The following is a 21,594-nucleotide window of genomic DNA, read 5'->3' as shown; positions in this document are numbered from 1 at the left end:
CAAATCAACTTTTCATGCTAACCAGACCAATGCCCTGAAGATTTTAGATAGTACACCTAACAATTCATGTCCAAAGTACCAGTATTTTTTCCCCAATATCTGAATGACCAATTTTTAAAAATAGGTATTAGTAAATAATTTATAAAATGAAAGAAAATTGTGTGTATACAGATAAATAGCAAGCTTAAATGTTTCAGATGGTAGATTCCCCCGACATAAGGTTAATCAGACACAACAGGAAATGAAATTTTTAGGAATCCTGCTCAGTGCTGATCAACAGAAACTTACCCCAGTGCGTTGAAAGAACTATTTGAAATGAACAAGTGTATTGAGTGGATATAGCACAAAGAAATGAATAGCAACAGCAATAGCAATAGCTTCCCACTCCCGCTAGCGATATGCAATAAAGGTTGTTTGTGTAGCTCATTAGTTCTGATGTTGTGTTATCCTGAGGAGATACAGCACAGGTGCAGCCAAAGCCATAGCTGAAAGTCTGTAGCCTCAATGGATAATCCTAATGAACCTATCCCTTCAGATAGCAACAGAGAAGCCAAATCAAGAAACTTTATTTGAAAGCAAGAATAGGATAGAAATTGACAAAGGCGTATTTTTTCTCGTCCCATTTCTTTACAATAAGCTATATTAAAAAATGATGGTGCTGCCAGACCTGTTATTTGAAAATTCTGCAACCGTGTGGCCTTGTACCCAAGATGTCAAGGACTTTGAGTGGCATCAGCCATGAGGGGTTGCAGACTCCAGGGAAGCAGAGGACTGTTGCAGGGCACCAGACAACAGGGAAAACACTCCATTTGAGAAGAAGCTCAGGAGATAACCCACAGAATGGTGACCACGGCAGCGGACCAGTGAGGCGTTGTTGCAGCTGGGGACACGGGCAGCGGGGCTGTTGGTGACTGGAGGCAAGGAAACCACGCAGGCTTCAGACTGCTGGGATTTGCACCAGGCTGCATTCTAGCTTGAGACTGACTAAAGGGGTATCAAGTATTGAAACCAGGATGTGAGAAGGTGCCAAGGCATTGAAAATTTTGTGATCACGTTGGAGGTTTAGATCTGGTGCTCAGACCATTGATGGTTTGGACTGGACTATTGGGGCTGCGAGGTGAATCCATGGAAATTCAGTGATTCTGGGGGGGGGGGTACTCAGTTTTGGTTCTCTTTCTCTGACTGTAAGAGGTGCTTCATGCAGTTTCTGCCAATTGTGAATCTACCTGCCTGAAAGTAAACTAAAGCAAATTCATTGTAATATCCAATGTTTTTATCCCAAGGCTCCAAACCCAAGGCTCCCAAGCCAATCTTTGAAAGATCTTAGTACTTCTGAGCCTGTACTTTATTGCCCATACACAATAGATCAGCATTCTTCATTGCTTCTGCAAAGCCAACTGGAGCCTCAATGTCTAGTTTCACCAAAGCTCTTGCATGTTAAATAAGATGTCTTTTGTGAAGTGCTACTCTGTTTATGAGGTGACAAACACTAAACCCCACCCCCCCATCTCTTTTAAAGACATATTTATCTATAACCAGGAGTTGTAGGTTAATTGGGGTATTTGGCCAGCACTGGCTCATGGGTTGGAAGGGTCTGTTACCATGCCACCTGTCTAAATGCTTTTAAAATAAAAAAACTTTCACAAAACTACTTTTCCTGATCATCTTGAATTTGCAAACTGCCTTCCTGTTACACTGCGTCAAACATCTTCTTAATGACAATTTTAAACCTAGCAAGCTGCACATTCATACTTTGTCTCGTGTAACTCCTTTATTTTAGAAATTGCACTTCCCAATTTCTAATCTATTGCACTATTTTCAGAAACTATGGAATTTTGTAAAATTCAAATGGATGGATCAATGATCATGCTGATCACTTTGAAAGTGTAGGGATTAAGCCAGAATGAATAAATTTCATTACAGTGTCAATTTTAAGTTTATGCCCAACTGTAAAGACTTCTTAGGCTTAATGAACTAGAGGAGTGGCATTTTCACCCTTCCAATGTGCTCCAGAAAATATCCTCACAACTATTCCTCAATGCTACAAGCTTAGAAAACAAGTAGGACTGTAGATGCTTGAAAAATGGAGGTACACACAACATGCTTGAGGAATTCAGCAGGCCAGATAGCATCCATGGAAGGGAATTGACAGTCAACGTTTTTGGTCATAACGCCACCAAGAGCCTGAATAAAAGGGTGGGTGAGAGGGAGGAGCACAACCCTGAAGGTAATAAGTGAACTGGTGAAGAAGTGAGGAAAAAGGTACAAGGCTAGGAGGTGAATGGAGGAAGAGGCAGAGACCAAAGGAAGATGCACTCTAATTGGAGAGGAGAGTAGATCATGGAATGAAGGTAAGGGGGTAGGGTGGTAGAAGGAGGCTTTGGTGACAGGTAGGTAGAAAGAGCAAGATAGGGGAAAGAGCAGAAATGGAGCCGAAGGGGTCAAGGAAAACATTCTCGTTAGTCCCTTACATTTTAAAGACATAAGCAAGTATATAGGGAAAAGTTGGTCATGTGAATATGAATGCTATTTTAAATTGATGTCAACAGTAATACATTTCCAAACATGCATCAAAATTTAACATAGATTTAAAATCAAAGTCAAGATCAGAATATTTGTTGAATGGTACATGTTCTAAAAAGGAAAACTTTCTCTGAACTCCCGACAATTTAACCTGTTATTGAGGTCTTAAATATCTTCACCAAATGGAGAACATATAAACATAGGTAATTCCATAACTTTCTCCAAATTTTTATTCATCCTGACAATATGCAACTTTAAGAAGCAATGCCATTCTACCCATGCTCACAATTCTTTTAAGAGATGGACATCATAATCCGCACCTTCCCGTAGCCCATCAGTTTACAATCTTACGTACCATCATCTGATTTAGAAACTAACGCTCTCAGCATTTCCATCTCCTCAAATTCATACTTGCTGCTGCTAATTCCATATCTAAACACTCCCAAAATAGAAATAATCAAAAATTTCGACTACATTTAGTAGTTTCTTAAACTAATAGAATATGTAGATAAGATATGAACACTCTTTGGATGTTAGAAATTTTAATTATGAAAAAATGAACAATGCTCATGTTTCCAGTGACTGGAACTTATGCCAGTGAACAAGAAATATTTGAATGTTCAAAATGCTATATAATTTTGGGGTTATTGGACATATCCTCAACTATAAGAAAAAGAGCATTGCTAAAATAATGGTGGCAAACAAGAGAATCTGTAGATGCTGGGGTGTGGTGCAGTATACAAAAGAGCTAGAAAAACCAGCATCCATAGAAGGTAAAAGGCAGTAGATATACCTAACCTGAGACAGCAAGAAATGTTAAATTTACATTTACACTTCCTCCCTCAGCATTATTTGGGACCCCAAACAATTCTTCCAAGTGAAGCAACAGTTAAGCTGTAAATCTTTGTGGTCACTTAGTGCATCAAGTGCTCCTGATGTGGCCTCCTCTAGAGGATGGACAGAGATTGCTTCGTGGAGTACTTTCATTCTATTCACTGCAATAGCAATGACCTCTCAGTGGCCAACCACTTCAGTTGCACACCCCATTCCCACAATGACGTGTCTGTCCATGGAATTGCGTACTGTCAAATCTCAGCCACCCATAAATTGGAGGAAAACCTTATATTACATCTCAGCAGTTTTCAACTACGTGGCATCAACATTGACCCATTTTTTTCCATTAACCACTCCCCCAGTCTCTTCTTTCCCTCATCCCCGTCACCCTTCCTCCAGCCCCCCACCTCCTTTCTCTTCCAGAGAGCCATCTTTCTTAGCACACTGACCTCTCCCTAACACTTCTCAACTTTTCTCTTCTGCCCTCCCACTACCTCTTAACTGTTAGCCTGTGTCGCTCACCCTTCCCCCTTTTTTATTCAGCAAGCCAGAAGGTGGTCTCAGGCCTGAAATTTCAACTACCTTTTACTTTATATGGATGTTGCTGCATTTTCCAGTACTTTTGAGCACTGCATTGCTAAAATAATTAATTTTTTTGAGAAATTCTTGCAAGGAGCTTCCAATTATAATTTATATATTCATCCCAATAACTGTGGAAAAAATACATTACAAACATCAGTACTTAAGGCACAATTTTAAAAATAAACACTTAGAATTTTCGATTCCAAATAAAAATCTTCCTAGAGGCTTGATGCTTACATAAAAATCAAACATATTTGCATGTAGAGTAAAACTCCCATAATCTACTCTCTGACCACTTGGAAATTCTAATGGCTCAACATGTGACATACCATGCTATGCTTACTATAATCCTTTCCCAGTCACCGGGAACCCCATTCCTGTACAACTTTCACACCAACTGAGACACGTGTTCTTCTGCACCCTTTCAAAAGATCTGGTTCACTTAAATTTATTATAATACTGTGTAATATCTCAAAAGTGAGTTAAAAGTATATTTGGATATTACGTGGACTATAATTCAATAATCTGGCATCAGCATACTAGATTATCAGTTTTAACTGTTTCAGAAAATTTTCTACAGATATTAGTAAAACTTTATTCACATAATTATGCAAAGGAAGGTCAAAACTACAGTTATTGCAAAGAAGTGATGTTTATGGTAAAATGTTAAGGGGATCCCCAGAAGACAAATAGTAATTCATGTTCTACTGAAGAGCAGAGCAAATAGTCTCTACTTCATATCTGCATTAAAAACTTACGCAAGGAATTTGTCACACCATTTGACAGAATCTGTTTAATGTTGAATCGCAATTCTCAGTCCTAGAGCAAGATTTTTTAAATGGGTGTCCCTTTAATTTAGGCCAATTAAATAAATTTGCATGCAAACTCAGCTATTGAAGATATTATGCTCATGTAACAATCTCTGAAAAGCTGTAAAATAATGGAAGCATATTAAACTTGATTATAGACGCACACAGTTTAGTAAGTTCTTGATCTGACCTTGGAGTTAAATATCCATTTTGAAAAAAAAACAATTGGCCTGATATGCTAACTCTCTCCACAAGTACTGCCAGAACTGCTGAGCATTTCTTGCATTTACTATTTATTTCAGATTTCCACTATCTACACCATTTTGCTTTGAAACATAGCAAATTAGGTTTCTCAATTGAATCTTTAATTCTTGCCTGCTCTGTGAAAATGCTGCGAGAGCCATGCTGTTTTCAAATGCTTTTGGACCAATTATTGGTCATTTGCCTAGAGGTCCATTAAAGACATCTCAAAACATCATACTTCTTTGTAGCTCCTTGTCCAATTTCCTTCAAAATATCAGTGAAGAGGTAAAAACACAAACTAGACATCTTCACTTTCGAATGGATTCCATCATCCAGCAAATTCATCAACTTGCTTAACACTGGAAAATGTTCAAATATGTTGACTTTATTAGCCCAAGAAATGAACTCAATTTTCCCAGCATATTTTAATGTAACTAAGCATATTTGTAGTTATAATGAGAACTTTGCATGTATACAGTGCTTAACATATCGAACAAAACATTTACATTTTATTACCCACATTTACATTTTATTACCCTAATTCAGTCAATGTACCAACAAGGCTTCACTAACAGAGAACTTTTTTTTGATGGCTTGGTTGAAAGAGCCAAGTGAGCCAGATTAGCCAGAAGAACCCCCTGCCCCTCTATGAATAGGACTAGCAAATATTTCAGATTCACTGCTATATTCTAGTAAGCAGCATGTTTATAATTACTAGCCAAAAATGAAAAATTGCTGAAAAAGGACTGCAGCAAAACAAGAGCCAAAATAACACTGTACAAACTTTTGGCACTTTTTGTGGTTTACATGCAACTTTAATTAATTTGAGAATAGTTTAAAAATACTTACGACATTGCAACATTGCTTCCATCAATTATAATACGCTTTAAATTTTGTTTCCCAGGATCACTTGTTAGATTTAATTTGTAAGGTATTTTAAGTAAATTATGGAACCGTTGAACTCCAGTTACTGAAGCTTTCACTTGCTGATAACTAGGCACAGCAGAATGCCGATGAGTAGCAGGCAAATTTGACTGTTCAGAACTTCCTCTCGCCACAATTTCATTTTCATTTGGTGATCTCTCATTAACCAAGTCATTTCTCCAAGGCTTGGTTGATTGAACACTTTCAGCGACTTTGGTTAATCTGAGTGTAGGTGGCTTTAAGACTTCATCTTTATTATCCTCTGAATTATTAGGCAACGCTACATCTTCAGAATGGCAATTTTTAATCCTCTCACATTTCTGTTGATTTTGTAAAGGTATTTCCTTCATCATTTTAAGATTATTTGCTTCAACAGTCCAAGCTTCATTCATTAGATTTTCACTAGAATTATTTGGAACAGAATTTTGACCTGTATTATTGCCTTGCTCTTTTTCAAAACTCTTAGTTTCTTCAACAATTTTCTTTAGCAGTTCCATTGGTTCCTCAGTTTCTCCCATGTTTTTAATCACTTTTTCAATTATATTAATGGAGTAACCCATTGATCTAAAAAAATCCACAAGCAGTGTGCACTCCATTTCTGAAGTAGTAGTAGTGGTAGTTGAGTCCTCTTCAACTTGATTATCTTGCTGTTCAATTGAGGGAGAAATCCATACATCAGGAGCAGAGACCAAATTATTACAATATGATTTTGTTGTTGCATTAATTGCTATGACCTCATCAATGTCTCCAGAAAACTGTCGTTTTGTATGCCTATCCTCACTAGAAGATGATCTTCTTTTGCATGACTGTCTTTCCTTAACCACTGATGTTTCTTCGCCTGATGTTTGCGCTTCTGTCCCAAATGACTTTTTACTTGCTTGTTTAAGCATTGTGTCCATTTGCTCCACTAGTTCAGATACAGGTGTGCCAGCCTGTTCTCTAGTTTCTTCGAAGGAAAGTAGATCATTGCATTTTGCCTCAGAAGTCTGAATATCGTGCAAAGGATCAAATGGATCATTAACAACTTGGGAATTTTCACTATCAGGGCCCAAAGTAAGATTTATATATTCAAGATTAAGTACTTCTTGAGTAAGATTCATTAGTTCCTCCTGTACTGAACTTGGTAAAAGCAGCAAATCCATTGTATATTTATCAGAATGTGATTCAACAAAATGTTTGAATTTTCTTTTAATGCAAGATTCCCTTCTGGGTGGTAACCACTGATTATCTCTGAACAACTGCACAAACTGCTGTATTCGAGTTTTTGCCATTATCACTGCTTCTGTATATCCAGTAATAGCAATCTTTCCAGCACTTTCTATGCAGATATCAGCACAGGTATCCTGAATAAGGTACTTGAGAAAAAGGCCCCTGGCTCCTGCAAAAATGCAGTGCATATCCTTTGGATAATACTCAATTTGATGAAGCTCTGGATTACAAACACCCTTAATATATTCCTAAAAGAAAGAAAAAAAAAATGTAGGTGGTTATGAAATCAACTTTTTTTTTTGCAAATTTTCTATTCTGTTATTGAGGGGAAACAAAAATTTCTGTGTTGCAAGATAGATTATATTTTTCTTCAGTGACAACAGCAAATATTACTTGGCATTTTGAAACAAAGTAGCTAAACAATGCATTGGGTAGAATATTCTTCCCAAAGCAAAAGAATTTAACAGCTGTAAAAATTATGCAGTAAAAAGCAAAACACATGTACAATATTTAAAGTACCCTCAGGACAACAAAATGGAGAATCATGGAAAATGATGTGTGCCCAGATAGAATTATTGAAATTTCTCATTTTGAAGCTTAGGTCCAATTGAAAATAAAACCATCTTTAGTGGGCGAGAAAGTCAATATTTCAGTTCAAAGACCCTTCATCAGAACTGGCAATAAATGAGCATGTTAAGTTGCAGAGATTCTCCAACCCTATCTATCCCACCAGCCTCATCATGTGTTTATACATCCATTCTGAACTACTCAGATTTAAATAATCAGTTCTCAACTTCAATCCCACCCATACCTTTTCAAAATTAAAAAAAATTTCACACTATGAACCATATTAACCAAAGTACACACAAACATTTCCCTCTTGAATATACACTGTCATTTTCTCCCCTCTTCCCCCCCTCCCTCCTTCCCACCCCCCTCCCTACCCACTAAACATTCACCATATACAATAAAAAAATAAACCCATTAAACAATATCATTACACAATGAAAATAAACAAGAAAATTGTGTCATCTACTTTTACACACTGGGTCAGTTCATTTAGTCTTCTTCTCATTCTGTCATTTTAGGGGGTGGAGGTCCACAGTAGGCCCTCTCTGTTGTTTTCCATGTACGGTTCCCAAATTTGTTCGAATACTGTGATGTTATTTTTTTTCCCAATGGAATACATTTATTCATTTCTATGTACCATTGCTGTACTCTCAGGCTCTCTTCTGATTTCCAGGTTGACATTATACATTTTTTTGCTACAGCCAAGGCTACTATCATAATAAATATTTTTTGTGCTTCATCCAAATTGAGGCCTAGTTCTTTACTTCTTATATTACTTAGAAGAAATATCTCTGGATTTTTTGCTAAGTTGCTTTTTGTGATTTTATTTAATACCTGATTTAGATCTTCCCAAAAATTTTCCACTTTTTCACATGCCCAAATTGCATGTACTGTTGTTCCCGTTAATCCCACCCACATCTTAACGAATTCTCAGCCTGTCGCATTTGCTTTTGTGCCATTTCTTCAATCAGGATTTCTCAGTGAAGATTGTGATTCTTTCTCTCGTCTCCTGAATTCTCAAATCAGCTTTTTATCCCCTCTTGAATCATTCAGCAATAATTGATGTCAATATTTACCATTTAAAATTTTCACTTCTGCTTAATCATTCAGATTTGAACTTGCTACACTCCAACTCGAGCAACATTTGACAAATGTGGTGCTGTAGTAATTTGCCAAAATAACCTCGGTTAATGTTTCTGTGCCTTTCAAACATTGAACACATTTCAGGACCACAACCTTGTTAAGAGAACCACATTTTTTGTTAGTTTTGCAAAACTTGAGAACTCAGTTAATACAGGGTGTGCTGTAACCAAGCAGCTGGTTTTGCAGTAAGAAGGTCTGCCAAATGGTCAGATTTCTTATGCTGATCCTTGATCACAGCCAGTGTTCAAACTGGTTCCTGTCCTTAACTCCTTTTTACTGACTCCAGCACCAACATTCCGCAACCATTAGCTTTAGTGTTAGGTCTGCTTTGTTCATGAATGAGTGAGTCAGACACCAGACTGAGTCGAAATCAAGGTTCTTTGTTCTTTATTACCGGATTGTAACACTTGCAACTAACATTGTTAGTTGGAGAAGGCGCATTCTGCCGTTATCAGCAAGTGGTGTTTTTTTTATACCTCAGGATACGTACTTAGTAAATGATCATACCATGACATTGTCCAATGAATAAACTGTTGCTATCCTTCTCTGTTAGTCTGCTGCACATCATTCTTGTTAGTGCCAAGCTTATCTTGAGCGTACAAGGTCACATCTGCATTCTGTTACTCCTTAGTACTGGGTGACTCCTTCTCCAGTCCCATCTCATGATGTTTTTACCTTACATTTAGTCATGCAATTTTTTTAGAACTCTTTCAAGGCCCTTTTATAGAGAAAAAATGTGACCGTAAAAGGCGGAGATTCTCCGCCCTTGCGTTACAGAACTTATCGTAAATGCTCCGTGAGTGGCTCCACGGCACAGACTCCAATCTCTCTTCAACCTAGTGTCAGAGGTGGAGCGGACTGCGCCGCCATGCATCGTAAGTGTACTGCCACTGCAAGCAGCTGGCTAGGGTGGGCTGATGACGTTGTGAAGCTGGGGTCAGCCAGCAAGCCAGGAGTCATCACCAGGGATCCCATGGTGATTGGTGCTGGGGTTTGGGCTCCCTCCTGCAACCTGGAAGTGTCCTCTTCTCAGTCCCCCTCTGCCCCTCACTCCTTCACCAAGGGAGTCGAGACTGAGGAGTAAGAGGGCAGCGAGAAGCCGGAGGCCCAGTTGGGGCAAGGAGAGTTGGAGCTCGCCGAGCTGACAGGACCAGAGGGAGAAGGGACTCGGGTGATAAGCTCCATGGCCTGGGAGGAAGGAGGGGTGGAGATGGAGAAGCAGAGCTTGGGAGTCCGATAGATGCAAGAGGGGAATGGAAGTGCAGCTGCTCCATAAAACGGTAAAGTTCAAATTTTTCTCTGCAGATGGCAGAGGCCCGGCATAAAAACACCTTCAGTTGGCCTCCAAGAGACATTGTAATTCCAGTTACCCTGACTCTTACCGATCCAAAAGAAGGTACTAACATTTGGAACCTGGTACATTAGTCACACATTTTCGTTTGTACCCAAGAGATAACTTACTCAAGATCAAAAGGCAGAAGATTTTTTTAAAATACAGAGACATTACATTTAGCTTGTACATTTCGTTATCAGAGTTTATCGTCATGAACATGTCACGAATTTCAGTGTGGACAGCATTACAGTGCAAATATTTATAAAGACCCGTATAAAATAAATGGAAAAAGTGCAAGAAAAAGTCAAAGTGAGGCAGTGTCTGCAGTACATTGTTCATTCAGGAATTTGATGGCAGGGGGAAGAAGCTGTCCTTGTGTCGCTGAGTGCTCACCTTCAGGCTTCTATACCTTTTCCTGAGGATAGAGGCTGCTTTCTAAAGACACTGCCTCCTGTAGGGAGAAGACTGGTGCATATGATGTCCCAGGCCAAGTTAACAACCCTTTGGAGTATTTTTTTCTTGTTCTGAGCATTGGCACCTCTGTTCCAGACAGTGATGGAGCCAGCCAGAGTGCTCTCAATGGTACATCTGTCGTATATCATCTTCGGTGACATATTGAATCTCCTTAAACTCCTCAAATATAGCCACTGGCGAGCCTTCTTCATGACTGTATCGACATGGAGGCTCCAGGACAGATCCTCAGAGAAGTTGACACCCAGGAACTTGAAGTTCTTGACCTTCTCCACTGTTGCACCCTCAATGAGGACTGGTTCGTGTTCTCCTGACTTCCTCCTGAAATCCACTGTTGCAAGAATGAAAAACTTGGTGGCTGCTTCCAAGCTGCACTCAACTGTACAGTTAGAATTTAAAAGGGGCAAGGCAGCAGCGAGAAACTGATTGGGGGAAGTAGAACAATTAAGATTAACTTTGTAATATTACACCCACAATCATCTCCTTGGTTTTCCCAATATTGGGTACAAGGTTGTTGGTTTGACACCACTCAACTAGCTAATCTATTTCCCTCCTGTACACTTCCTCATGCCATTTGTGATTTGGAAAACAACCATGGTATCATTGGCAAATTTGAGATTGCATTGGAAATGTGTCGGGCCACACAGTCACGCGTGTGTAGTGCGTAGAGCAGTGGGCTAACCATGTATCCTTGAGGTGTGTTGTGAGGAAGAGATGTTTCCAATTCGTACTGGGTGTGGTCTTCCAATGAGGAAATCAAGGATTCAGTTGCAGAGGGTCAGGGTTTGGAGCTTGTTGACTAGCACTGAGGGAACAATGGTGTTGAAGACGAAGCCGTCGTTAATGAAGAGCAGCCATATATGTATGAGTTGCTGTTGTCTAGGTGATCTAGAACTGAGTGGAGAGCCAGTGATACTGCGTCTGCTGTGGAGTGATTGTGACAATAGGTGAATTGCAGTGGATCCAGTCCTTTGCTTCGTTATGTGTTAATTCTGGTCATGATCAACCTTTCAAAACATTTCATCACAACGGATGCTAGTGCTACTGGGCGATAATTAAAAAAAAATATATAAACACAGCCTTCGCGAGATTTTACCGTTATGAAGAGTCTCTGATATCCTAGCATTGGTCGTTCACATTGGAATGACCAAAACTGCAAATCTTTGTTCAGTCCACCATTCTATACAGAATACTGCAAACAAAAAGTTGGGGGGGGAGATGTGAAACTCAACAACGTCAGCATCTACATTTAATCTCACATATAATGTACTGTATTTAACTGCGTGGGGGACCCACTTGTTTTTCTCCAAAGAAAGGCTCAAAAATGTTCCTCTGGTTTTATGTGCCAGGTTGAAATTAGGCTGAATATGGTGAGTAACACACTCGGTTCTCGCACTGGTCATTGTTGTGTTGAGAAAATGTCACATCCGTGAGAGGAGAGTCTGGACAGAAGGTTTGACATCAAAGGTTACTTTTATTAAAACACAACAATTAATAGAAGAGTGGGAATAAAGCACATACACGCACAATATGAAAGAGCATGGAAAAAATGCACACAACTTATCAAGGAGCATGGGGAAAATACACGAATAATTTAATAAACATACACAATTTATAAAAGGGTGTGGGAAAATATATGGACAATTTAATAAAATATATGCACACAATTTATAAAAAAGTATGGGAAAATCTTCTGCAAGCACTGATCTATAGAAATGGATTCCAAACTTTTTCTTTCCACTCACTTAACCACCTTAAGTAATTCCTTGCGAATCACTGCTACCTACAGTTGGGGGCTGGTGGTGGGCTGTCAGTGGACATTCCCACAGACCAACTTGCTCACAATCTGGCAAACCTCGTGTCAAATCTTTGTGATTGCCCACAATCTACAGATCTAGGGTAAAATCTAGGGTTAGGGTTCAGGTTAGTTTGCCAATAATGCAGGAAGCAGTACAATCATCCTTCTTGTGTTCTCTGGACTCCTCTCTGAGGTTCTGTATCAGCATAAACTGCTACTTTTGGTTGGCCATTGCTTTAATTACCCTGTGCCCAGTTCTAGTTCTTAGTGATATCAGTTGTGCATTTTAATATATCCTGGGATAAGTTTATTGTCTGCATAATGGGTTACCTTATATTCACACTTTAGGGTTAGGTGTGGCATTTGGGATGGTTGGCATTCGGGTTAGCTGTGAGGTTTGGGTTAGAGTTAGCGGCCCACACCAACAGAGTAGGCAATCGATCACTAGGAGAGAGTGAACTGCAGGAGAGTTCAGACAGCTCACAGTACACATCATGACTAGAGTTGGTCCTGGAATGGCTGCAGTGCAGATTATACTGCAGGTGTTCTGGGAAAATGACAAGGAATCTCTGGGAAAGTGACAAGGAATCTCGGCAAAAAAGTCAGAACTGGAAATGGCACCCCCAATCCAGTTCCATGTTTTTTTTTAAATACACAGCACACATTGCAGAAAAAAGGGAATAGTTTCCTGCAATGCAGCAGACGTGTGTAAAAAAACAATTGAGGCACTCAATTTTCACCTTCCTGACCAAGGCAAACGGAAATTACTATCAGGCTGATAACACGTCATGGAGGCTTGCACTTCTCTCAAAATATTTACAATCCTCCCTGCATTCTTCCACAAAGCAGCAAGGCACATGTAGAAATTAATTAAAATTCATCAATGAACACCTGTCTACACTAGGCACACCTCTCCCTCAGACTCCGCTCAACTCCAATGTACATCCTCATATCTCATACTAGACCACAACCTCAACACCAATCACACCATCGACTTTTTCATCCTTCCTCCAGTCACCCCCTTTATTACATTAGCCTTTTTATTTCTCCCTATTTTGACTTTATCTCCTTGCCAGTTCCCTTCCCACTTATGTGAGTGATACCTTTCTCAATTTTTAGTTTCAGTCAGTTCTGAAAGAGAAAGATCTGACGGAAGAGTTTTGGGGGAGGGCAGTGTGTCGAGGATTCAGTGGAAATATGGGGGTGAAGAGGGATGGTATCAAATGGATGAATGAGAATGGGTGAGGACTGGATTGGTGTAAAAGGGGTCAAAAAAGGTCAATGTGCACAAGACAAGGAAGACAAATTTGGACTTCAGGAGATGAAGGTCGGTCGACCTTTCTCCATGACACATCGATGGTTCCATTGTGGTGAGAATGGAGAGCACAACATTCCTTTGTGTGTACCTCATGGACAACACATCTCATTCATCAGGAAGGCATAACAACACCCACACTTCCGAAGGAGGAAGAGTGGGCCAAGGTTACAAGACCCATCTTGACAACATTTTGCCGGATCACAATTGAGAGTCCTGTCTGGCTGCATCATTGTGTGGTATGGTAGCTCCAAAGCATCACACTAGAAGTTGAAACAGAGGATCATTAAAACGCTCAACATCACTGGAGACCCACTTTCCTCTATTGACCACATTTACTGGGTGCATTGCTTAAATAGGGTTCAAAGAATTATATAGGACCCCTTGCATCCAGTACATCGCATCTTTGACCCACTACCAACAAGGTGGTGGTACAGGAGCAGACAGGACTTTCAGGCTGGGAAACAGTTTCTTCCTGTAGGCTGTGAGATTGCTGAACAATCTCTTGTAACTGAGTAAATCACCCAAAACATGTAATGTGTATTTGTGTGCACCATGGTCCAGAGAAACAGGTTTCATCTGGGGGCATACGCATCGGCAGGTGATAATAAATTTTGAGGCAAAGTTTCCTCCTCTAATCTCACTTACTGCATTCAGTAATTTTGATGTAGCCAAACACAGGCTTGGGAAAGTTTCTCAGATCACCATACTCTGACACAATGGCCACTCTGGGCTCCCAGTTGCATCCCATTTCAACTTTCCTTCTCATTCTCACACTGATCTGTCTGCCCTGGGCCTTCATCAGTGCCAGATGGTAAGGTAAGCTCAAGGTAAGCAAGAGGAACAATATCTTATCATCTGTCTGGGCAGTCTACAGCCAAATGGTAAGAACATACCTTTTAATTTATGTATTGCCTATATGTATAATTTCCCCGTGTGTTGTCTCTATGCGATTTGCAATGCTCAGCACCGTGGACTGGAGAACACTGTTTTATCATGAACTTTTAGGTAACTGTCTTTCTCTCTTCTTCTGAACACCTTCTGCTCACCTTTTTTTGTTCCCTTCCTCACTAACCCCCACTCATTATTTTCTCTCCCTTGTTCCATTCCACCTTATTTCAAACTCCTATTCCATTACCATAGGATGAGAGAAGGATAGGAATGGAGAATTTAGAAAACATTGAATTTGGGGTAGGGGAAAATATGATGCTATTAGGCAGAAGCTTGGGAGCAGATATACTTATTGTATGGCAGAAAAGTGGCAAATGTTCATGGATCATTTACATGGCACTCTGCTTTCTCCACCTCAATGGAATACAAGGGGAAAGAGCCATGGAGCAATTACAAAGGACGCGGCAAGAACTGATGGAGTTCTAGAGAATGACAAGATTATCAAGAGCTTAAGAAGCCAGAAGGGGAAAGAGAGCTGGAAGGGGCTATGAGAAGCTTTGGCAAGCAGGATTAAGGAAAACCCCAATTTTACAAATATGTGAGTTGTAAGAGGGTAGAACCAATCAGGGTTGATAGCGGAAACGTGCGTATGGTATCGGAGAAGGTAGTGGAGGTTCTCTCAGCAGCAAGCACTGCAAAAGGTAGTGAATGCAGCCCAATACATCAGTGGCAAAACACTTCCCACCATCGAGAAAATCTACTGGGAATGTTGGCTTTGGGGAAAAGCACCAATCATCAAGAATTCACATCACCTGGGAAATGCTTTGTTCTCACAGTTGCATCAGAAAAGAGGTCTAGGTGCCACAAAACTCATACTATCAGACTCAAGAACAGTTGCTACCCCTCCACCATCAGACTCCAAAACAAACTCAGTGACTCATTTAAGAATTCTTACTTTGAACATTATTTGTTCCTGAATTATTTTTTTTCTAGTGTTGCAGTTTGTTTCCTATACATCTGCATATCTTTATCTTAAGTACAGTTTGCACTATGGATAAGTAGAAATTCTGCTTGGCCAGCAGGAAAAGCCCATCCGAATTGTGCTGCCGTATCCACCCCCTCCCCCTTCCAGTCTCCCTGCCATCTCCCCCAAAACCCCTCCCTCGCCTGCCCGACTCGCGCTGCTGGTCTTCCCCCTCGCCTGTCTTGCGATGCCACCTCTCTCCCCACTTGCCAGATTTTGGAACTTTCTGGATTTTAGATGTCCGGATAAAGGATCGTGTACCTGTACTCTGACAATAAATCTAAACTTTGATCTTTGCTTCAGTATACCCCAGAGAAAAGAACCTTGGTAAATGTGAAGATGATTTCAAGCAAACTGAAATGCTTGAGCATACTGATATTAAGAAGATGCGTTGGAGCTTGTATGAAGTTGCGTAAGTCACCTTGACCAGACACAATCAACTCAAGGCTATTGTGGAAAGCAAGGGAGAACACAATCAACTCAAGGCTATTGCGGAAAGCAAGGGAGATTGCTGAGCAAATGGCGATAATCCCGCATTGTCACATGAGAAGGAGAAGTACTGGAAGAATGGATAGTTGCAAATGTTGTTCCCCTGTTCAAGAAAGTGAGTAGAGATAACCAAGGAAATTGTAGATCAGTGAGTCTTACCTCTGTTGTGGGCAAGCTGTTAGAGAAGATCCTGAGAGACAGGATTTACAAGCATTTAGAGAGGCCTAATCTGATAAAGGATAGTTAGCACGGCTTCTCAGGGTTAGTTCATAACTTTGAAGATGTAACTAAGCACTTGGAATATTGTATTTAATTCTGGTCACCTCACTACTGGAAGAATGGGGATGCTGTGAAGAAGGTGCAAAGGAGATTGACAAGGATGCAACCTGCATTGGAGAGCATGTCAGATAAGGATGAGTAAACTTGGTCTTTTCTTCTTGGAGCAAAGATGAGGGGTGATCTGATAGAGGTGTACAAAATGATGAGCCTTTTCTCCCAGGGCAAAAATGTCTCATACGAGGGGGCGTAGATTTAAGGTGCTTTGGAGAAAGTATGGGGAGCATGCAAGAGGTACAATTTTCACACAGAGAGTGGTGGGTGCATGGAATGTACTGCCAGAAATGGTGGTGGAGGCAGGCACAAGAGGACCTTTTAAAGACACCATTAGATAGGTACATGGAACTGAGAAAAAAGGAGGGTTGTGCAGTCAGGAAATTCAAGGGAATTGTTAGAATAGGTTATTGGGTTGGCATTAACACTGTGGGTCAAAGGTTCTATTTTATAGGTTTCTATGCTCCATGTTCATCTTCCCACCAGATTTTTCCGACTTATTCCTCTCCACCCCTCCCCCACATCATTCCATCAGATCTCTCTTCTTCCACCACTCTTACTTGTCAGATTCTAGCATTGGTAGCCTTTGTCCCACATGGGACTTCTGTCCCATGCCTCACACCCTGTCTTCTTTACACAGGTTTCTCCTACATTTCTCCAGTCTGGATAAAGGACTTGGCTCAAAAATTGGATATCTATCTCCCCCCACTACTGTAGTTGCTCAACTCCCATAGTTCCTCCAAGAGAATGTGTTTAGCTTCACATGGGAAATGTATGACTCTTTTCTCATCTTTAGCTCACCTCAGGTGATAGGTTAGCTGCTGGTATCTGTTTGAAGACTACCTTTCTTGACTGCACATCCTCCCACATTGCTGCCTGCAAGCACACCATTCTATTTTCTCCATCATACTGGCACTGTCAGTAAGACATTCCACACAATTATATTTAAGATATCTGGGGTTTTTCCCCTGAACCATGGGTTTTCTTTGACCATAGTTGATAAGAGATCTTCACCACATTTCTTTTATTTCCTGCAATTCTGCTCTCACCAACCTCCCCTCCCAACCAGAACACAAATTGGATGGCACAGGCTTGTGGGCCAAAATGGCCTATTATCATGTTATATGTCTAAATTTAAAAAAAGGTTCTTTCATCCTATATTCCATGTTCAAGATGATCCTGGAAATTTCTGTCACTTCCAACATAATTTTACCGAGCATCTTTCTCTCCTCTTTTCAGAATTCTGAATGAACCCGCTTCCATGGGACACTTTTCATTTAAACTAACCATTCCTTCTTATAACACTTCCCCAGACATTCATGGAAGATGCAATACCTGCTCAGCTGTCTCATCCATAGCCCCCCCCCCTCCATCTTTCCAGGTGAAGCAGCAATTCACTCAAATTCTTTTAATTAGTATATTGCATTCAATGGTAAAGATATGGTCTCCTTAAAATTGGAGAAATGTAATGCAGCTTGGATAACAACTTTGTAAAATATTCTCTTGATGAAGTGTAAAGAGTTAGTTACAAGCAATGCCTAGGGCAATATTCCTGATGTAAAAGAAATGTTCTGCAAGATATCTGAATCTTACATAATGTTTCAGTTGGGTGCTGACCAAGAGTTGTATAACAATGCAAGATCAAAACTAATGGTTTCAGATGCCGGTGCCTGTTTCCAGTACAGTCAGTAAAAGTAAACGAGAACAGGAACCAGCTTGACCACAGACTGAGGTACTTGGTATAAACAAATTAATGAAAAAGAATCCAGAAGTCACGAAGAACTGTATACGAATAGAAGACTTTGGCCAGTTGGCAGACTCGCTTACCGCAGGACCAGCTGTACAACAGCACTACATTCCATGTTAATCCTGAGAACATTAACCACTCCTTATCGAGGGGTTAGCAGTGAAGAGGGTTGAGAACTTCAAAATCCTGGGAGTCAACATTACTGAAGATTCATCCTGGAGCCTCCATGTTGATGCAATCACGAAAAAGATTCACTAATAGCTATATTTTGCGAGATTTGACATGTCACCAAATACTCTTGGAAATTTCTAGAGCATTCTACCTTTCTACAGGTGCACCATGCATCACATGTGGTATGGGGGAGCCAATGCTCAGTGCAAGAAAAAACTACAGAAGATTGTTAACTCGGTGCGACATCACAAATACCAGTCTTCAATCCATTGAGGATATCTACAAGAGCCGGTGCCTTAAGATAGCAGCCTCGACCCTCAAGGGCCCCCAACACCCAGGCCATTCCCTCTTCACTCTGCTACCAGCAGGAAAAGCATCACAAGGACAGCTTTCTTCCCCTCTGCCATCAGATTCCTGCTGAATGATGAACCACAAACACTGCCTTACTTTGGCTTTTTCTTGCATTATTTTAATTTATTTTTGTAAGGTGGTTTATATCGATGTTTGCACTATGATATTGCCACAAAACAACAAATTTTGTGACGTTAATGATAATAAATTCTGATTCTGAGTTTTACAATACTCAAAGTGGTATACTTAACAATGTTGTGGTCCTGTGGTTCTAGGGCTGAGAGGCATGAGAGAACACTTCCAGTTACTCGACACTTGAATCCTTGTTGAAGCGATTCCTCTATCATTGCTTCAATAATGCCAAAAGTAAGCTTAAGCAGCACCAGCTCATCTTCCATCTGGGTGTATTACAGCTTTCAGGACTTAATTTTGTTTTTAATAATTTCAGGTAACTGCTATTCTCACCCCACACCCAACCACACCCATTCTTCACAGAAGAGGCTAGCTACACCAATCAATTTCAATTTTTTTTTCTCTTTTCAAGTGCCAATAAACAACTTTGGTCAATATCCTATCATAGTTATTCAGTTCCTTTCTTTTCTGCAATACTTATTTCTGAAAATACTTATGAAATCTAGAAGTGGTCATTGGCATACTGGATCCATGCAGATCAGCATTCCCATCAATTCTATTCCATCTTTCCTTATTTCTTGGTTGCCCTGCAAATTTATTTTCTATCAACTTTTTTCCCTTTTATACCTTTTACACCACAGGGTAACCCATGCATACACAGGGCAAGAAAAAAAGGTCAAACTTGGGGTCCCTGACGAAAGAAAAATACAATTTTGTCTGACGTGTTTCTCTCCCCAATGATTTTACTTGATCTACTGATTTCTGTGTTTTGGTTTTGGATTTCAACGTGCACAAATTTACTCCAACGGGGTGACTAAAAATTAATAAAACTTCTATTCCTTCCATCTATTTTTATAAAGATTGCTACACAATCGAATGAGGAAACAGTTCACATTTTAAAAAAATGTTGCAACTATGGAATTTTCTACAAACACACCCGACTAGAATGCCACAGTACTTAACGCTTCATGTTCAATAGACCAAACATTCTAATTTTCTGAATTTGATTTTCTCCCAGAATTCAAAAGTAATGGACGTTACCAATTCGCACGGAAATAAATTGGTTACAAATCCATCCCCCCCCCCATTAAAAAACCTGCACAAATTCATTTTTTTTTACATTTAACTTGTTTACTTGTGGTCTGGAGTTTCTGCTTCTTCTCTATATCTCCCCCCACCAAAAAAAAAGTACAGCCGGAAATATGATCATAAAAATAGCCCCATTCGTCTTGTGCGAGCACTGATGGAGCCCGTCAACATCAAAAGGTCCCGCGTCGGAATAATAGTTGGTGCCACAAATTAGAGTTGGGTGTTTCCCATCGATGGGATTTAAAAAATGTTAATGTTGGTGTGTATCGTCAGAAAGGTTTCCTGCTCAATGCACCGCGTCCAGAATTGCAGTCCTGCAAGGGGGAAGTTCTCTTATTTTGACTGAATCGGTGACGAACCCCTGTCAACACCAGCTTCGTCATTGAGGGGCCCCTGTTTATTTCTAACGAGCCGGGTTCATCAGAAAACCCCTTGCAGGACTGCAATTCTGGACGCGGTGGATTGAGCAGGAAACCTTTCTGACGATACACACCAACATTAACATTTAAAAAAAGTCCCACTGATGGCCCGAACACTTGGGAAACACCCAACTCCAGTTTGTGGCCCCGACACAGGACCTTTTTTGGGAGTCGTTGATGTTGACGGGCTCCATCAGTGCTCGCACAAGACGAATGGGGCTATTTTTATGACCATATTTCCGGCTGTACTTTTTTTTTTGGGGGGGGGGGGAGATATAGAGAAGAAGCAGGAACTCCAGACCACAAGCAAACAAGTCAAGGGTCAACTCAAGCCTACCTTGGCTTTCCTCACATGCTCCCGACGCCCGTTCAGTTGGGCCCAGACCTGTTTGGAGTCGGCCGACCCCGGGATATAATTCGCCATAGACTGCGGCGGCAGGACGGTCAACACCACTTGGAAGAGGTCCTCGATTGCGCACTTGTTGCGCTCGAGATACATCTTCTTGCCCGTGGAAACGGCGAACTCGTCGCTCACCTGGTCCTGGGCCTGGGCCTGAGCCTTGGCCTGGGCCGGGCCGCCGCCTCCCCGCGCCTCGCACCGGGACAGTGCGGGGCCTCGGGCCTCGGGCCTGCGCGGCTGCGCGTTCGGCCGGGGACCACTCGAAGTCGCCACGCCGGCCATGGCGGGTCGCGCTGAGGGTGACCGGCTCAGCACGCCGCCTCCCGCATCACGCAGCGGGAGAGCACGAACCCCAAAGAAAACGGTCCGGCCCGGGGACGCGACGGCGCGAGGGAGAGCGAGCGGCGGCGGCGCCCACGCGCGTGACGTCATGCACGGGGACGAGCGCGAGCCGAGGACGGGGCTTTCCTCTGACTCAGCGCGCGCTCGTCCACGGCCAGTTGGGGAACTTCATGTCAGAGGACATGGACATGTCATCACATACAACCCTGAGATTCTTTTTTACCCCCCCCCGTCAACAAATAAAAAAACTAAATACATACAAACTGACTGCAATATAGAGAGAACATAGCCAGGTCTATCATAGGCTCTGTCCTGCCATCCATTGAATACATCCATGTGAGACACTGCCTCAAGAAGAAAAAATAATAAAAAAAGACAGCTAACATTATAAAGGACCCAATCACACTGGTCGTAATATCTTCTTGCTGTACCTTTCTGAGGACAAGTACCCTTTG

The 21,594-nt window shown here is 41.1% G+C and overlaps 1 protein-coding gene across 4 annotated transcripts in view; it reads right to left on the bottom strand.

The window, feature by feature from the left end:
* n4bp1 (nedd4 binding protein 1) overlaps positions 1–21,253 on the bottom strand; it is a 35,596-nt gene extending 14,343 nt beyond the window's left edge. Inside the window, exons 1-2 of one of the 4 annotated variants that reach the window (XM_069901649.1) lie at positions 20,735–21,253; positions 5,841–7,372 (exon numbers count right to left, since the gene is read on the bottom strand). In XM_069901649.1, coding sequence (XP_069757750.1) covers positions 5,841–7,372; positions 20,735–21,229 — 2,027 coding nt within the window. In that variant the 5' untranslated portion in view covers positions 21,230–21,253. Of the gene's footprint in view, positions 1–5,840; positions 7,373–19,008; positions 19,176–19,413; positions 19,508–20,734 lie in introns of those variants that run through there. The other 3 variants (XM_069901650.1, XM_069901652.1, XM_069901651.1) reach the window with 3 other exon arrangements.
* Positions 21,254–21,594: the final 341 nt, after the last annotated feature.

This window comes from Narcine bancroftii, chromosome 10 (assembly GCF_036971445.1).
Source record: "Narcine bancroftii isolate sNarBan1 chromosome 10, sNarBan1.hap1, whole genome shotgun sequence".
NCBI lineage: Eukaryota > Metazoa > Chordata > Chondrichthyes > Torpediniformes > Narcinidae > Narcine > Narcine bancroftii.
This window is presented reverse-complemented; position numbering and strand designations above follow the sequence as displayed.